Genomic DNA, 14,015 nt, shown 5'->3' on the forward strand with positions numbered 1-14,015 from the left:
CAAATACTTGCTTTAGGAATAGTTTTTTTTTTGGGGTTAAATGAAGATTTTCTAATAGCTTAATTTGCATTTCAAAAAAAAAAAAAAATTATATATATATATATATATATATATTGGAACTCTTTTCACGTGACCTTATCATTGGAATTTGGAAGTGGTTTAATTTTTGAATTGATGCGTTTTCTCCAAAATTGAATATAAGGACCTGAGCCTTTAAGAAATTGAGGGGTTTGCTTGATTTTTTATTTTGCCCATCAAGCCAGATTTCGATTTGTTCCTGAAATTGGAGTCAATTTCTTGGAAGAACAATCAATCTAGGATATGGTTAAACGTAAGTGAAGAATTGAAAGTCTTACATTTGAATTGGCTGTGGGTTACTCCTAAAGTGTTTGATAGAATTCCTTAACCATATGCTCATTGGTTTTGATAGGTATTTGTTGGGTCTAGAGATGGCACAACAGATTTTGTGGGCTACTACCTGTATGTGGGCTACTACCCGTATATTATAAGTTGCATTTCTTTCTAATACTTAAAAAAAGATGAGGTTCAAAGAACTTGTACATAAGGTAAAGATGAATGTACATACCATGACCAGAACTATTTGGAAGTTTCAATCTAGGGTGAATAATATGGTTAATGTTGTTATATTTTAAACAGTAAAAGGTCTATTTCACTTTCTTGTAGATTAATGTCAAAATGCCCAAGAGCATGTGCTCAATAAGTTGAATAAGAATATGTTAAGGAAGTATGCCTTAATATGAGCCAAACCGAGAGCAACTTCAACCATCACCTCTACAATTGAACTCTACATGGCAATTGGATCAAAGTGATAACTATAAACTTTGTACGTGACTTCAAGGATATGGCTTCCAATTGACAGGTTTGGACCTGAAAATGCTCTAGCAGCTGATTAAGCAAGCAACAACAACTTGATTAATTTATACACTAATATAGCCTACAGTATTTTTCACACTAGTGGAGAAATAAATAAGGAGAATGCATGTGAAAGTTATGATAACTCAATAAAGTCTCTTGATGTCTTATCAGATATATATCAAATTGTTATCACGATCAAGTTACACGAATTTAGCGAAGTTCTAAGTTACATGAAAATGAAATCTAAAATGTGATAGAATTGTCATTGCTAAGACTAAATAGCGGGTTGTATTATATAGACAACGTACCTAGTCCAATGGGGAAAAATGATTTGTAATAATGGGGAATACACCTTAACACAAGGAAAATTATTTGACTGTTTCAATATCATACAGCTACAGAACTATGTTATTGAATTAATTTTGCATAATCTGACATCTACAATTCTATTTTGAGACTCCTCCTTCTGCAGGGTACAGAGGAACAATGGGAAAATTTAAGGGGCTTGTGTTGAGCATAATCTATCTATAATTAAAAACAATGGGAATATAAAATGATAATTACATTCCTACACCCACCTTCCCTCAGATTATATTTGGGAGAGGGTTGGGGGTATTTTCTAGAGCAAAAAGAGCATGGGGAGGGCATGCAGGTTGTGGGCTAAAGCTCATCAATATTCACTAGCAGTTTCTTGAGATGTCTTTTCGACATCTATTAATATCCGTTAGTTATTTTCTGAGATTTTTTCTTGAAATTTGTGATGCTGCAGTGCGGACAAATGTACTCCAGCCCATCCGTTTTAGCATAGTCCTGCCAATCATCATAAAGACATCAAGACATCAAATATACATTTTTGAATCTACTCATGCTGTCTGTATCTTCATGCAGATGGATCAAATAGGGAAAGCCAAATGGAAGGAAACCCAAAGCTAAGGTAAATTTGCAATTCATGACACCATTGAATTAAAAGAAACCTTACCAAGGGTTCATGTAAATTACCACAACATTTACCCAAATTTTGTATAAGAACTCAAATAAGGCAACCATACCTTAAAAGCACCAAGCCCCTGCCGTCTATCACAGCCAAAGTGAGCCCACTCGCCACATATTCCGCAGTTCACCCAATCACCAGCTGCACTACTGTTATATCATGCAGACTCAAATTATTTAGTAAAGCATTCAGTTTTGTGCGCATGCATACAGTAAACAACAACATGGAGACAGAGAGAGAGAGAGAGAGAGAGAGAGACCTGTGACACAACAAGCAGCATTCTCCATCTACATCATCATGAGCCAGTTCATATTCTAGAAGATAAGTTTCGTAATGCCTTTTTAGTGTATTCCCCACACCCTAATTATCAACAGAAATACAACTTGAGTCCTCCAAAAGTTTTCCAAAATCCTTGTAAGTTACAATAGGTTAATGAAATTTGAAGTATGAAACAATAACATCATATGAAACCAATCCCAAGAGAAAATCGCAATTTAAAAAAAAAAAAAAACTGCCAGAGTTACTTTCAACCTATCTAGCCCCCTCAAGTAAAGTCATAAAGCTCAACAGAAAATATTGAAAATAAATTTGTGTCAAGAACATTTTGAAAACAAATAGTAAAAAATCATCATTAGCAAACACCATCTCCCAGATACTTCAAATGTTCCCAATTAGATAAGCTTGCAATCACAAAAGGCATTTACTACGCAATGTGACAATATTAATTTTGTACTTAAGGTCTAACCTTCAATTGCATATCATGCAACATAAAGCATCTCAAGAATAAAAGAGGAAAACAATGAAAGTTGAAAAACCATACAGTCATTCTATTGGTCAATGTGTGATTACGCATCTTTGAGAAAACTTGTCCTTTCCAATTGATGCCGTTCCCAACATGAAAGCCTCCTCGTGAAACCACCTGAGGGACCAACTTTTTAAAAGCTAATTCTTGGCATATTTTCAATAGCCTTTAATAAGGTAAAGAACTTACTTCTCTATACAAGTTGAAAAGGTCAAGGCGCTTAGCATTGAGAACGGCATCAGGGAACTCAGCTAACCCACCTTGAGGAATGAGACGAGTATGTCCACGGAGGGTCAGAAACTGCATTACATCCCTCAAAAATTCCTCCTGCCAGGATAGGAAAGTTGACATATAAGTTTACTACTCCTTGCACATAAATTGCATTATATCAAGAGATCCAACATTTTGATCCAAGGTAGAAACATTCATTTGCATAAACAGCTAATTCATCTACAAGATTTTACTGCCAAAATCTATTCAAACTAGTAGGTTTTGGCTCTCAAAAACATTGTGCAAAAATATAAAAACGAAGCTGATTGGAATTACACAAGGAACTGACAGTGAAACTATTGATTAAATCATCAGCTAAGAATCATATGGCTTTGTTTTTGCAATTATGAGCACAATCTGGTCATATAGCATGCTTGTTATATTTTTAATTGCTGACACTATGATGGCAGTCCCAAGAACTTAGACATGTTTGTCAATTAGTTTTCCAAGTCACAATAGAGATAACACACACTCTTTGTCTATGACCAAACATAAATTCACAAGAATGCAACTTATGTTAAAAGTTGAGATAGCCTGGAAAAAGGTAAAGTGTTGCGATAGGTTGATATTCAGCGTAAAATTTAGTCATTTTATTACGAATGGAACCTTTACATACACAAGTTGCAGCATCCACTACCAACAAAGCACTAGATTGAATCCTGGATGTAACAAAAAGTAAGCAGTAAGCAACACGCAACATTGGCATCTGGGTTAATACATGTGGCCAACCCTGATTAGCCTGTTGAGAATCCATAGTTGACCCCAACATGTTGAAACTAAAGTTTTGTTGTTATTGTTGTAGAGACTAAAACTATGCAGCACAGATACTTCATAAGTTCTACAAGGAATCCTTACTGATATGGGGTATATAATATACCTCATAAACGTGTAGAAAATTTTAAGGGAAAAATCAAATTTAAATAATCTTTTTATAAGTAATATAACTATCTCAAGTACTTAAGAACCTGATACTTCTTGAGCACTTGTACATAAGCATTGGATACACATTAAAGATTAGGAAATGACTATTTATTCCAGGACAGGAATATATTGCTGAGTAAAAGAAGTTTTATGACACAATGTTTTGATCAATGAAAAAATTTTATATAAAACTTCAGAACATTTAATAACTTGACATGTGTGTGTGACTTTAAAAGAAAATGGTTCTCTAACCCAAGAAAATGAAATATGAAACCACTTCAATAGTGACATGGAAAGCAATGCCTAACCACACTCTTGGAACTGGAGACCAAATGACTAACCTCCAAGCATACTTGAATTGGAGATCTGCCACAGCCATGTTTTTTCAAGGGAAGTGGATTTAGAGAAATTATCTGCTGTGCCTGAAAAGAGCTTGATTTCCGGTGTGTGACAGCAGTAGGGCCAGGAATACTATGCTTTGCAGGGGCAACTGGAAAGTTTTTTTTCCCTTGGTCTCCATCTAATCTCTCAGGCTCAGAAATTCCAGAAAACGGAACCATCTTCTGACGATGACTCTGCGGGATTGGCCTCATTGCAGCAATATTCATTTTTTGTCTACCATTACGTTTATCTCCATTTTTCCTTTTCAGGCTACTAAAGGTGACAGGTTTTGTTTCTTGGCATGGTTCCAATCCCTTTCGACTAGGTGGAGGAGGCATCAACCAGCTGGGAGACACAGCAAGAACAGAATTGTTTGGATGGATTACTTTTCCCTGCTTCGTACAAAAGAAAAGAAGGCGTTCAGCATCATCATTTTCAAATGAAGCCACTGACAAGCCTTCAACACTGGCAATGCCCAACATAACTAAGCTGCGGTAGGAAACATCTGGTGCAAGCTGCCTCAAAACCTGCAGAAAGCATTCCAAGAAAAATGTTGAATCAGTAAAAAGAATTAACTCACATCATGGCATGTGCTTAAATCAAGTATATCGAATGTAAAAGTCCTTAGTTATCAAATTTACATCCCTTTTCATTTAACCACAGATTATATAATTAAATTCTTACATTTTGGGGCTTCTGTAGATATTAACAAGAGATAAATGCTTGATTAAGCCACAAATGCAGAAAATATAAGACAAAAAAATACTATTTTCTCAAACATCATGAAGGGAACACCTTCATTTAACTATCACATGCACCCAAGGATGTCAAAATCAGAATCCTACGTAGGATCGTTAAAGGTTGGTGGGATCGTAGATCATAGGATCGGATCGTGAATCATAAGATCCTACATATTTTCAGATTTAAAGCAAAAAACACATTGATAATGACTTTGTATGTTGAATAATCACGTAAATTATAAATCCATTCATAAAAAACTAAGATTTGCATCATATGATGTAATTTGCATATCATACATGGCTAAGTTTATACTAACAAAAAAAATATGTTAAAATTTTGATTCAATGTATCTAAAAAGTTCAATAAATGTTTAATTAGCAACCAAATACTAAAATATTTATCAAAACATATGGAAAATATTTTCCAAGTTCTAAGTTCCAAGTTTGAAATCCAAAATAAGTTAACAAATGGAAACTAGCTAACTACAATATGAAATCCAAAAGCAAGGTGAATATTAAGGTGAAGTGGACATTTAATTATTTCCATTCTAACGTTCTTATAACCACCGTCCTAAATTCCTAATCATCATCTATGTAGACATTATATATTTGTATTTTAGAGTTGCAAAAGACATTAAGATACAATCTCACACTCAACTATTCAAGTTATACCACTCAACAACAATTAAAGAGCATGCTAATAAAAAATCAATCAATCAATATACAAATACAAGCATAACTGATAAAATTATATATAAAAAAAAATATTTTAGTAATATTAGAACACAAATTAGTATATTGATCAAATAAATTTAACAACTTTACAGCTCAAATTCTTCATTTAAAAATGACAAAGTATTCCTTCTTTTTTATTACAAGTGAACTAGAAACTAGAAAACATTTGCTTAGGTTAACATAATTTTATAAAAATAAAATAAAAAGTCATACCATCACAACATGAAAAAACCCTTAAAGCTTCATCAAAACAAAAAATTTATCCAAAAAAAAAAAAAAAAACCCCAAAAATTTATGTTTTTGGTAGGATCGGTAGGATCCCATACGATCCTACGATCTTATACGATCCTACCATTTTTACAATCCTAGTGTGATCCTAAATATTTTGGTGAGGTGGGATTGTAAAATCATACGATTCTACGATCCAGATCGCGATTTTGACAACCATGCATTCACCAATTTAGGCTTATCTTCTTTTTTATTTTTCTGAAATGATAGTGAGCCAGCATGAAGATAGATTTGAACCCAATACCTTTTACTATGCAATGAGGCTAGAGCAGCCTAGGTGGCATCTTCACTGTGCCACTTAAACAAACCCATAAAAATAGCTATGAAACCAAAAAACACTCAAGAGATTTTGCAATCTACATTAATAAAATAAATATCATTAGACACCAATATCTTGGCTAACAATTAACTAGAATATATTTTACCATGGCCAGGAGCATACCCTCACTAAGGAAACTAACTATGCTAATGTATTGTAATCTTCCAATGTATGTATTCTTTTTTATTGAATGAAATCTTTTACTTATCAAAAAGGAAAAACAAAGAAATAAACTATGTTAAAATCAACATGAAATAACTATGTTAAAATCAAAAGCTTAGGAGAAATGTAACCTGTGAAGCCCACGTGGGAACCTTCATGCAGACTTCAAAAACACTTGCTCCACAGGCTATTGAGGTGGACTTTCGTGGCTCAGACAAAGGAAGTTTAGTTTCCTCAGAGCTGGGCAGTGCATGGACTAGCTGACTTTTCTCAATGAGCTCATTCTTTACATGATTCTCCAAAATCTGAGAAGATCCAATAATAATAAATAAATAAAACAGTTACATAATAAATTCATGTGTACTTATAAACTTGAAGAGCCCACAAATGGAAACATAAAGACACGACCCAACTTTTGTCAAAATAAATTCTCCTTGCCTGATCATTAAAACAAGTTTGTGCACTGCCAGAAACTAAAAGTGATATGTGGGCAGAACTGCAGGTTGATAAATCACACCGCATAGTCACAACACCACGAGAAAATGTCCCTGCTTGTAAAGGAGGAGGTGGAGCACTGCAAATAATAATGCATCAGTAGCTGAAAATGCTCAATAAAATTTGATGCAAGTAACAAACTAATTAATTAACTAATAAGATATAACATAAAAAGTGAAAAAACAATATCATAGCACTGAATAAAATGCCGTATGTGGGTTGATATTGTTAGTCACTAAAAACATCTCTCTCAACCAAACAGGTGTATGTTCAAGCTGTGTAACCGATCTACTTTATTTAATACCTTGCCCGATTATGAAGTTTACTCCCGCGTATCTGAAAAATAAGGGGCAAAAGGTGAGATTTGAAAGTAAACAAGAAAAGGAAAATTTAAGAGAAAATAAAGATATACATCTAGCAACCTTAAAGAAGGTACGGTTGGAAAAAAGAAATGCTATAATAATTATTATTATTTCTTTATAAATAGAAATGGTATAATAATATATAATCCTAGAAATACATATGATGATAGGCTACTTGGCAAATGCAAACTATACAATGACATTGGCATTAAACCAATATATAATATAATATTAAAGACACATATAAGAATCAAATTGTATATTGGTAATGACTTGCTATAACCATACTAATTTAACTTTGTATGGTATTTGGAGATTACCAACTAAATATGATAGGAGAACCCGATGAATTCAACATAAAATTTTGGCAGAACTACACTATTGGTCCTTCAAGTTTAAAATGAGCATTGTTGGTCCCTAAAGTTTAAAAAAATGAGCATGATTGGTCCTTCTATTAACCACAGTTAGTTTAAGCACCTACGTGGCTAATGGAGGAATGATGTCGCATCAAATTTAATATTAAGAAATTAAAACCCAAATTTAACTCATTAAAAAAACCCAACCCATTTCGAATTGACCTGTTAACAAATGAGTATTCCCAAATCAAACTAAAAAATGCTAGCCCAAATCTGAGATTTGCTTTGCCTACCCAAAATACCAATCTGCTTTGTTCAGGGCCACTAGTATCATTTGGCTTGCTCTGCCACCACCAAGATCAAGTTAAAACAACGTTGGCAACTCATTACTTAAGATTTTAAGGAAATAATAAGGCAGCACCACCTCCTCAAACAGTAATGAAGTCAAAGACAAATCATAAGGTAGTGGGCACAACATAGAAAAATCAAGTCCATATAACAATTGGCAACTCTTTATTCAAGATATTAAGGGAATGATGCACAGCTTTAAGATTTTGTTTATCCTGGACCTAAAGCATTCATGAATCGGTCTTCTACATTTGGTCCCATTTTCATTCCCCATTCAAACCATTCGATCCATGACTAGGAAATTATTTCAGCCAATTCAAACAAAGCAATGATTAGCGTTAGCAATTTTAAGAAAACCACATTTGAAAATTTCGGTCCACCCATATAAACAAGAGAATTTCAACAACAAAAAACGAGCATTAGCAATTTTGAGTTTGATCTGGAATATTCGTTTGTTAATGGATTAGTTTGAAATGGGTTGGCTTTTAATGGATTGGTGGGTTTTTTAATGAGTCAGATTTGGGTTTTAATTTTTTAATATTAAATTTGATGCAACGTCAGCCAAAATTTGCCATATCATTCATCTGTTAGCCAAATAGGCGCTTAAACTAACTGCGGTTAATAGAATGACCAATTGTGCTCATTTTTTAAACTTGAGAGACCAATAGGGCTTATTAGGCAAACTTGAGGGATCAATAGTGTAGTTTCAACTAAAATTTTTGGGGACAATTAATTTTTCCCAGCCCCTGAGGCAGAGGAAGCAAATTAAAGGCAAGAATCTTTTGGTGTCAGGAATCATTTTACGTCTACAGGTCTTCTGTGTTCTTCTTTCTTGCAATCTGGTTGGGGTTCTGTTGGTTTTTTTTTTTGGGGGGGGGGGGGGGTGACCTGGGGAGTGAGGGTTGTGCCACCACCCACCAGCAAGGCTAGTTAGGCTTTAAGTACTAGGTCATACCCACTATACACAGTCTAACCAGCCTAATGCAAAGCCATAATAACATTAAGTCTGAAAAAGTGAAGATGCCCCAAAGATATAGGACTGTTATGTACTTATAAAAGGTCATATTCAGGAATTTGGAGGAAAAAAAAATTGGTGCATGATACTTACTTCTATGCTTAAGAGAGCATTAAGTCCATCCTCCAAAGATCCTAATAAGCATGCATCCTGGAGGAGTACCATTTGTAAACAGTACATACCACAAGGATATATTCAGAATGTATTTCAGCCAAGTGACAAGTAAAACATGTAACTGGAAACTACGAAACCACGCTTACCAGTGTGCATGGAACTCCACAAACAAGAAACCGCATGGTCACATCATCATCATATATCTTGATAGCAGAAAGAGTCCCAGAAGAGCTTTCTTCCTCCTGCCCATCTACCTCAGCTGGAGCAACATCAATCATGGGAGGGTCCCCAAGCAAGCAAGGTCCTGGCTTACCATTAGTCTTCTGGCTATTGGAAGGTAAGACATTGCTGTTTCGTACACAATACAGCCTAAAAGATGCAAGAGCAAGCTGGAATGCATCCCATGTATGACTGCATGAACTGCAATGCACAATAGAGCCTAAGATTACACAGGTCATACTGGCATACCAGGAGAATTTTTAGACATTTTCCAGGAGATCGATAAACCTAATTATGGATTCACTGGTCAAGATCAACTAAATTCAGTCCATAGACCAAAACACACATACAATTGAAAATTCCTTTGAATCCAAGTACTTTCCTTGCCTCATTTCTGATTTACTCATTTGTTATACTTATATCACACTAAGGGTACATAAGCCATATTGTGTTTATCTTCAATGAAAACATAGAATCATATATGAGTATACCTTTGCACCACCGACAAAAGTGAGTGACGAAAATGGCATGCTGCATAACATGAAAATGCATTTTTCCAGTATATGATGTAAGGAACTCCCTGCAAAAGACAAACACTGAAATTTAAAAAAACCTTTAATTGAAAAGGCATTAAAAGTGTGTATAGTAGAGGTTCCAACTTTCAAATCCCAACAGACCATCTCTCTTTCCCCCAAGTTGACAATATCAGTAGTAGTAGTAGTAGTAGTAATGACAATTGAATTGCCTACAAACCTTAGAATGAAGTGCCTCTGCTAATTTTTGACCATTGGGTATTTCTAAATAAACCTGCAAAATCATTTAAGAGGGGGTACTATAAATAATTGTGTCAAATAAACACAAAAAAATTGCATCGCACACACAAAGAAATTATTAGACTTAATTGGTTAGGGAAAAAAAAACTACAATCAATCTTGTGGTAGCAAATATGATGATTGGATACAAAAATGCGACTTAGAATTTATGGATCTTAATTTGAACCATCACAAGAGGGATGGCAAACTGCAAGGATTTTCCTTGCCCTGAAAAGGTGATGAAATAGGAATAGGTCTTGCTCTCCCCACCCAGCCTCACCCTGAATGTGTATATATATGTTTTTATTTAATATATATTTAAATTATTTACATATATATAATCTAATACTTTTAAACCTATCCTATTTATAATTTTTTTTTACATATTCTATTATCATCCCCAAAAACACTTGTTCTCTCTCTCTCTCTCTTGACTGTCTCTACTTTTTTTGTTTCATTTCCACATCATTAATGTTGAAACTACCTCATTAGAGATGGCAAAATACCTCTCACCAGCCCCAAACCCGACCCCTCCCACAGTGGTTTTCCTTGTCCCAGAGAGGGCACCCCTGATCTGACCCAACCCTGCCCGATTGCCATGCCTCCATATGCTATCTCATTGACTCCCTCTCAAGCTAATTATAGCAAGTGGTGTCAGAAACTTGTCAAATTCGTAAACTAACAATCAATTTCTAAACTGATCTACATGGCCCCAATACAATGTCTTGATAAGCTACACGAGTTCAAACATAATCCACCAAACTCAAGTTGAAGTTTGAAAGTACAGTAGATTAGATTAGAGCCGATGAATACAATCCCTAAAATTAATGATAAAGAAGTTGAAGTTAGAAAGTACAGCAGATTAGATTAGAAGTTAGAACTGACAAATACAATCATAGAATGAATGATAAAGAAGTAGACACTCACAATGGTGGGCAATGTGGAACCAAATAGCCTGCACAAGGCTTCTGGGGTGGACAAATCAACGTCTCCCCATACAAGAGACCCAATTTCTTCACTAAATGCACCTGGTTGCTGCTCACCTTGCAGATAAACAAAATTGGGCTCCGTTGATTCAACAACTCTCCTGAACTCATCAGTGCTAGGATTGCTCAGAACTTGAACCTGCATTGCATTCATTCTTCAGTTGCAAACATTATATTATATTATATACCATGCAACTAAGCTTTAGTTCAACAATTTTGGTATATGAATCCTCAACAGACTAGTCAAAAACACACACACAATTCTGCTTCTTTTAAAAAAATAAAAAATACCCATTATCAGAAACAGCAAATTTAGAAGAATGGATGAAATTATATACCTGGAGACGACCAGAATAAGCAAGGTCCGGAAAAGGGTATCTGGGTTTATTATCTGAAACTGAAACCACCTGTTTGAGCTTTTGCTTCTTATCAGAAACAGAGACTTTTCCACACACAACTGCTAGCAAACTACACTGATTTTTTGAAAGCCCTTGCCCTTGTGCCGCATGGAACATCATGTATGTGCATACCCAATTGCCCAAACCACAACAAAAATTCAAAAAAAAAAAAATGCCCAACCCACCACCTTGTTTCTCACAATTTAATCATTGCATCCAAAAAAACAAAAAAACATTGAATCAGAACTTTCAAAGAATTGAAATCAGAGAGAAAGAGAGAGAGAGATCAGAGACCTAACACAAAAATCGAATGAAGAAAAAAAGTAAAGTATAAAGTAAAGGAACCCTAAGGTTAGGACTAATAATAAAAATAATGATAAGAAGAATAATAAAGAAATCTCAACGAAACCGCAAAGGGCATGTCTCTCTCTCTCTCTATAATAAAAATCCAATTCACTCTCTCACTCACTGCTTTTAAAAAAAATTGAAAAATCATGTACATAAAAAAACTAAGTCGCGCAATTAATTAAAGAAAAAAAAGTGTCAGTTTTTAACTACAGTCACAATGAGGACATATTATTATAGTCATTATTATTAGCGTATGTATTGGGAATGAGAGTTGTTTGAATTATTTGATCCATCTTTTTTGACGAACTAGTAAAGTGATAACCCAACCAAAAAAAAAAAAAACAGAGAATCTAACTTATAAATAAAGGAAATAATGAATGAATATAGTAAAAAAGGAACAAATCCCATTTCATGTTTGATTCCACAAACTCTCAAAACATCCAAATCCCAACACATTCGGATGTTATTACAACAACAACAACAACAACACCAAATGAAATGAGTACTGTAGCCTTTGGTTTTTTTTTTACTTTTTTTCTTTTTTGGTTGTTGGGTTTGGGTGTGAGTGAGTGAATGATGTGGATTTTGGACAAATTCCCATGACGCGATTTTCTCTGGTTGTTATCCAAAACATTGCTTTCTCGTTCGATCTATTTTGTTATTTTCGATTCGGCTGTTGTTGGTATCTGGTGATCACCGATGATGAGCATTGATAGATAGAGGTTGTGTTTTTTTATTTTTAACCCAGTTACTGTGTGGGCCCCGCTTATCTGAACTGGGTACTTCTAAACCTGTTCTGTTTAAGGAAATCAGACCAACCACTTTGAGCGCGTGTTAACTGTTAACTAGAGTGAATTAAAAATAAATAAATAAATAAATAAAAATTTGTTAAAAGTAGAGAAAATTAGTGCAAGAAATGGAAAGTTAGGCACTTTTGTTTATGGTTTTTTTTTTTTTTTTTTTTTTTTTTTGAGAAACACTTTTGTTTATGGTTAATTTGCAAGGTTTCATCACATTATTATTTTGCTAAGTCAATTTTTCGGAATGCCTTTGGCTAATCCCACTTATTAGACCAACCAAATTAATAAGCTTGTTCCCCTTTGCAGGTCTATAAACCGACGAGTCATTGCTCCTTGGGGAGTTCAAACTATGTTTCAGTTGAAGTTCTTGCAATGGTTCTCTCTCTCATAATTCTACCTAGTTCTTACAATATTACTCCTTAATTTGGATATGTAATTGTGTTTGGTTCCATGGATAGAGGGTGGAGGTTCTGTTGATAAATTTTGGGTGAGGTGGAAAATGGTTTACGGAAAATAAAAGCGTAAACTAATTTTCTCAATAAGTGCATTTCTTTTACAGTCAACTAGAAAGCAATTTTCGGTTGACCAACATTTTCTGTCAAACCAAACACATCATAGCGGTAAAGCAATATTGTGAAAATTACTCGATTGTTTAAAGTGAAGGGGTAGCAATTATGTACAATCATTTTCAAAATATAGAGACTAGAATTTAGATCTAATATGGTCCATATAATCAACAACACTTCCTTTTAAGATAATAAGAAGTGTATGTGCCAAATCCCAAATGATAGGGAGGGATTAGAATTTAGAAATCATGTAAGAGGCGATATCACCTTATGGTAAATTCTCATATAAATAGGTTACAAAATAATGATAATAATAATAATAATAATAATAATAATCTCATCTGAATTAGATTTTAGAGTGGACCAAGTTCAGCGTTTCACATTAGATAGTGATTTGTTGAGGCCATAATAGAACAAACTGTAGAAAGACTAATTTCAAGATCGACTAAACTTTTTATCTTTTAGACCGACTAAAACTCTTCGTATGGAGAAGATCAGTTTGAATATTCTTCCAAGTCGAGAGATAATAAATTCAAGATTTGTAGCTCAAGTAGTATGGTCTCTCTTAGGGGCCTGACCTATCGTAACATAGTTCCTATATAAGCCTCTTAATGGGTAAGGATGTTGTTCAATGACAACCAAGCTCTCAACATTCCTCTTGATGAATCACATGGCTTTTTTCTTATTTGTTGCAATATTTGGTGATATGTT

General features: G+C 34.3%; 1 protein-coding gene across 1 annotated transcript; it reads right to left on the reverse strand.

Annotated features, from left to right (window-relative positions):
- Positions 1-1,141: 1,141 nt before the first annotated feature.
- On the reverse strand, positions 1,142-12,644 carry LOC115968302 (AT-rich interactive domain-containing protein 4). The gene is made up of 15 exons (XM_031087655.1): positions 11,531-12,644; positions 11,134-11,331; positions 10,148-10,201; positions 9,886-9,974; positions 9,322-9,595; positions 9,155-9,211; positions 7,285-7,316; positions 6,924-7,059; positions 6,617-6,790; positions 4,202-4,768; positions 2,859-2,996; positions 2,688-2,786; positions 2,127-2,227; positions 1,926-2,016; positions 1,142-1,686 (listed from the first exon to the last, which is right to left on the reverse strand). Exons 1-15 carry the CDS (start codon positions 11,708-11,710, stop codon positions 1,591-1,593), a joined length of 2,286 nt encoding a protein of 761 aa, XP_030943515.1. The 5' UTR covers positions 11,711-12,644; the 3' UTR covers positions 1,142-1,590.
- Between the last annotated feature and the right edge of the window lie 1,371 nt (positions 12,645-14,015).

This window comes from Quercus lobata, chromosome 11, assembly GCF_001633185.2.
Source record: "Quercus lobata isolate SW786 chromosome 11, ValleyOak3.0 Primary Assembly, whole genome shotgun sequence".
NCBI classification, from domain to species: domain Eukaryota; kingdom Viridiplantae; phylum Streptophyta; class Magnoliopsida; order Fagales; family Fagaceae; genus Quercus; species Quercus lobata.

Bases quoted from the DNA above. Each gene is read 5' to 3' on its own strand.
- LOC115968302 (XM_031087655.1), bottom strand. From the start codon at position 11,710: ATGATGTTCCATGCGGCACAAGGGCAAGGGCTTTCAAAAAATCAGTGT. The intron at 9,975-10,147 runs GTTTGTAGGCAA...TGTCTTTTGCAG, and splicing joins CAGAGGCACTTCATTCTAAG to GGAGTTCCTTACATCATATA. The intron at 9,596-9,885 runs GTATACTCATAT...TGTGCATTGCAG, and splicing joins CTTTTGTCGGTGGTGCAAAG to TTCATGCAGTCATACATGGG.